The 5,519-nt window shown below is 34.4% G+C and overlaps 1 protein-coding gene across 1 annotated transcript in view; it reads right to left on the bottom strand.

Moving 5' to 3' along the window:
* Positions 1-3,893: 3,893 nt before the first annotated feature.
* Positions 3,894-5,519, bottom strand: part of CDH2 (cadherin 2) — a 268,670-nt gene continuing 267,044 nt past the window's right edge. The window contains exon 16 of the mRNA XM_044666453.1: positions 3,894-5,300. Within this exon, the coding sequence (XP_044522388.1) occupies positions 5,094-5,300 (207 nt within the window). The 3' untranslated portion in view covers positions 3,894-5,093. The remainder of the gene's footprint in view (positions 5,301-5,519) is intronic.

Here is a 5,519-nt window from a genome sequence, read left to right as displayed (position 1 = left end):
ACAAAAATTCATTCAAAAATACTGATATTATGTCAGAGATGTTATATGATTATGAAAAAGGGACTGACGTCAAATGACATGCCAAAAGTAAAGGTTTGGTACATAGTGGAGAGGATAGAGTCACATCACATATGAGTAATTATGCAAAATTGCTTTTTTAAAAAGGACTTCATTGGATAAATGTATGATTAGCAAGTGCTACCCAAACTAGGCATTGCCTGGTTTACACAAGAGTGAGAGACAACCAATGGACAGCTCATATGCTCCAGTGTCATCCATGGAATGTCAAGACAATGTTCATGAGGCCCTGGAAAAAGGTGTTATGACAGGACATGAATAAGAGTCACAGTTGGGGAATAAAGCTTAATTTCAAATCAGGCATTATGACATTTTCTCACTATAAAAATGCATATTATTTTCCTCTGATCTTGGAATTTCTAGGACATATAGGAGATATATTCAGATATCTACTTTCTTCCCTCCACTCACTGGAAAAGTTATTAAAATAGGTATTTCCATATTCGTTACTATTTTATATATATTTATATTTTAATATTTAAATTATTAAAATATAAATATGTATTAATATTCCATATTAACACACAACACTTAATTGACAACCCAAATTTACAGGCTCTTTGTATTCCTGGAAGGAGGGAAAACAAAAGAGGATATTTAAAAATCATTTAGTTATATCAGCATTCCCTCTCCAACTATAAAAACCTTTGCCTAGTTGACCAATGTGAAAAAGATGGATTTGACTTTTTTCTAACAACCTTGGGTTTAGGAATGCTAATGATCATTTAAACAGTCAAAATGTAGGTAGGCAGGATAATGGAATATTTGGTTTTCAAAATAATTGATGAGTTGATTACCATAGAGAAATTTTTTAAAACTGACTTCCTGAATTAAATTTTTTAAAAAAGGTTTATGAGTTATGATGTCCATCTGAGAGCTCTTGCTATCTAAAGCTTGTTGTGGCTTGATTGCATTTCTTTTCGCCGGTCATAGCAATGACAATCCATTAGCCTGCATCTGGTCAAATGGGATGATGTATAAAAGCCACTTTGCAAACTTTAAAGGGCCATATAAATGTCAGTTATTATCATCACTTGTAGGGAGCTGGCTTTCTTTCCATTTCCCTGTCTGAATTGGCTTATTTAATTCCCTCTGAGTTTAATAATTTTGGATCAGACATATGGAACAGTTCCACAAAGAGAAAGAAGAGATCGAAATCACCCAATACATGAAAGCCATCATGCACACACATCGGAAGCCAGGGAGAATTCCACCTCCTTTTTGGTGTGACTATTCTTGCCTTTTATACTGTGTAGGCAAATTTCCAATTGTTGCAGGGCCTGATATATGCTGTAGAACTTAAGTAATGCAGCTGTTTCCTACTAAGCAAATACAGCAGCTCCAGTTTAAATACTGTCTCTGAATAGAAAATGTAAGCATTTAGAGGTTGCTCGACAGCCAACAGCCTGGTAGTGATTTTGAAAAACTGTATCATGGTTTCTAAGAGACATTTTGCCATTTTTTAATTTTTGTACTTGCTTAGAAATCGGGAATTATCATGGAGTTCACAATGTCTATTTTATAAATGAGGGTAGTAAGTTAGGAAGGAAACATAATATGATGAATATGGTAAGGCTTTGTGCAAGTACAGCTATAAAACATAAGGGTTTCTCTGGGTCAGCATGTTTCCAAAGATCTCTGATTTAATCAGCAGGAGCATATAATCTGTCAATGGAGATAATAACTTCTTGTAGCAAATGGTTTCATAGGTTGTAGGGGCTAAAAAAAAAATTTGTCACCTGGTAGCCAACCATTTGGAAATTGGCCTGTCCAATCTTAGGCTACTTTTGATGACAGACAGAAGTTGCTTGCTGGGTCCAGAGTGGAAATATTTCCCACTGAACGGAACTTTCCAGAGTTGGCCACTGAGGATCCAAGATCGTTTCCATGCAATGATTAGCCATGGGACTTTGTAGGACGTTAAGTATCATATAATCCAGAAACATATACAAATTCATTTGGGAACATTACTTAATACTCAGGTTTCTGTGATTATATAGATGCAAATGAAAGACTTGAAACAATTATATATGAACTGGATTTAGTATGCACATATACACATATTATAATAGGTTTTTTTTAGAAAAAAGGCTTCCAAATGTGGATGTTATCTATACCATGTTAATCAAGTTCAGTTTTGTAAATACAAATAATTATTATGTCTTAAAGACTCTGCTAGACATTTGGAGAGATATGAGAGAAATGAGATGGTCCTTACCCTCGTGGAGCTTACAATCTAATTAGTACAGGTATGATACACAAAGAAAAATCTTTTTCAACTGAGAATGAGAGAAGCATATAGAAGTTATAAATCAAGTATTATGTGTGGGCTGAGAAACAAATGTCTTTGGTGAGATCAGAGAAGATGTCAGAGTATCGTATTAGATTGGTACAAGCCAAGATAGTAAAGATGGAAAATGAAAATATGAATGCAATAAAAGGAACGGAGCAGCTCTCTGCAATTTCATGCATAAAAGATCTGGTGGAGGTAATCACAGTGTAGAAAATGAACTTTAATAAGCACACTAATGTTCAGGTAAACCTAAATATATTTTTTCTTCTAAGAAACTTTCTCTACTCATCAACCACCTATGACTGTTTCCTTACTCTGCATTACCAGTTTGTGCAAGAAATCTCTATTTATGTGGTACAAACTATCATTAGATAGCCAGTATTTTCTAGTTGGTTTGATGTACCCAAGACCTGTCTTCCCCAACTAGACAGGAGATAGCGATTCTTTTCTATGCCTTCTCTGTTTCATCAGTTCTCAGCAATGTGTTGTGTAAAGCATATACTCACTGAATGGATGGATAAAATAATAAATAGAATTTCAAATACAGACTTTTACCTCCTTTCCATCATGAGAATTCCAAAAAGGACGTTGTAGAAGCTGATCATTAGGAATTTTTTAAAAATAGCAATTATAAACTTAGAATGAATAGAAGCCTGTTTCAGAAGAATATATGGGCTATCTTATTTCAAATGCACATTTACCTTAATAAAGCTAGAACTTATCATGAACTAAACATTAGAAAAATAATATGAATTTTTTTAAGTCATTCAAAAACATTCTTTTGTGACTCATATTGATATATATACATATATAAAAGATGCATCTCAAATCATAATGACATCTAGTTAAATGATCCATTTAGTATGAAATTATTTAATTGTGCTTACCCCAATGACAAGAACAGTGACAAATTCAGTTAAAAACAAATCAGTAAGACTGGCCTTTTGGCTTATAAAGACAAAATAATTGGCCACAGATTTTTCACAACTAACCTTGTGGTCTCCATTACTTTCAGTTGCTAGGATTTGCTTGTCTTGACTGTTACATCTTCACTATTGTTCTGATGCTGCGTGGATCATCTTAATATTTTATTAGTATCAACTTGGTTGTGCTTAGATGCAAGAATCTTTAAAAAAGGCGTTAAACTCCACCCTTACCAATCTTCCACCCACCCTTACCAATCTTCCACCTATGAGACAATACACTGAAGTACCAGGGTAAAAAAAAAAAAAAAAAAAAAAAAAAAGGTGTTAAACTGAAAAGATGACCATTTTTAACCTAGTAGCACAGACTGTAACTGCATGATTTTTCTTCCGATAAGAGAACCCAAAGTTGTTTCTCCTTGATCTTTATGTAATCATAAGAAAGGTTTGCACTTCCATTTTTTGTAATGCTAAGATGAGTACACACATTATTATTATTATTATTACTATTATTATTATTACTTGAAATTTCAGCATTAGGCATTTTTTGGTGGCATTCAGAGTTATTCAGGTGGAAAAGAAAAAATTCAAACCAGTCACCAGATCCAAAATTAGCATTTTATTCAGAACGCTGGGGTCAGAGGTGTATCATTTATATTCTGGTACACAATACAGAGGCAAAGCTGTTGTCAGAAGTCTCTCCAGTTTAAAAGCTTTTTTTTTTTAAACACACACTTAGTAGTGCCACCAGTGTCAGGCCACCCCTTTCTTTTTTTGGTACAAATTATGTAAAACATTTGTGCTAAGAACTTTTCTCCCTCCCCAAACAAAAAAAAATTAAAATTAAAAATAAAATTAAAATTAAAAAATTAAAAATTGAGTATTCTAACTACAGCTCAACAATTTGAATCAAATGTCACTTGTTTTAAACCTGTTTTGTAAATATTTTATCCATAACGAAAGATATAAACATGCAAAAACCTGAATCCATAGTCCAAATAATACATACACATGTTCTGAAGTTTTGCACTTCTCCATAGACTATGCCAATAAAACATTATGTACACATACCATTTTTACAGTGAAGTGGAAAAAATACAAGAAATAAAAAAAAAGTGTACATGGATTAAGACCAAAATGTGTCTAACATTCTAGCTTAGGAAAAAATTCAGTTCTGCTACAAATTTGTGATATGAAAACTCCCTTTATTTGCAACCAGCTGCGCAAGTTTTAGAATTTTAGTGAAAAAAAAATCTAAAGTCTAAAACTAGAAGTAATGTACATTTCTCAAGCTCATGGTCTCTTCCCCCAAGGTAATAAAATCATTCCGTGAGGTTTTTCTTTTTTTTTCTTTTTAATTCTGTATTTTAATAAAAGCAAATGCAATGTAACAAAAGCATGTTGAAGCATATCATGGTTTAACTTACTGCTCCCACCCCAACATATTTTGTCTCTTTTACTCATCATTTCAGAAATCAGTACCATTAAAGCCTTAAACATAAAACTAATTCCGATCTGAAAAAGGTACAAAAAGGCACATAAAATCCCAGTGCTTCTGTACTGTAAAATTCAAGTGTAACTGAGCTCAATATTTTTTTTTTCCAAACAGCATTGGATCACTGATATTCCCACCGAGCCCAAATGGGTTTGCAGCCTATGCCAAAGCCTTCAGCAAGCACTTGTGCTAGTAGACTACAAAGTTAAAGCCTAGCTTCTGTATGCTTTTTTGTTTTGTTTTGTTTTTGGGAATATCAGTTGAAATGTTTGTACTTGTCCAAAAACCAAGTTTGTTCTGTAGTTCAGTCATCACCTCCTCCGTACATATCAGCAAGTTTCTTGAAGCGTGGGCCCCAGTCATTTAGGTAATCATAGTCCTGTTCACCACCACTACTGGAGGAGTTCAGGGAGCTCAAAGAACCAGCCGTGGAACCGCTGCCTTCATAATCAAACACTAGAAGGGAGTCATATGGTGGAGCTGTGGGGTCGTTGTCAGCAGCTTTGAGTCCCTGTAATTCCAGGAGAGAAGGGAGGGAGGAATGGAGGGAGAGAAAGACAGACAGACAGACAGACAGACAGACAAAAAGGGAGAGAGAGAAAGGAAAGAAAGAGGGAGAGATAGACAGAAAGGGAGAGAAAGAGGGAGAGACAGGCAGAAAGGGAGAGAGAAAGCAAGAGACAGACAGAGACACAGAGACAAAGAGAAAGAGGGAAAGAGAGAGAGAGAG

This window comes from Gracilinanus agilis, chromosome 1, assembly GCF_016433145.1.
Source record: "Gracilinanus agilis isolate LMUSP501 chromosome 1, AgileGrace, whole genome shotgun sequence".
Taxonomy (NCBI): domain Eukaryota; kingdom Metazoa; phylum Chordata; class Mammalia; order Didelphimorphia; family Didelphidae; genus Gracilinanus; species Gracilinanus agilis.
This window is presented reverse-complemented; position numbering and strand designations above follow the sequence as displayed.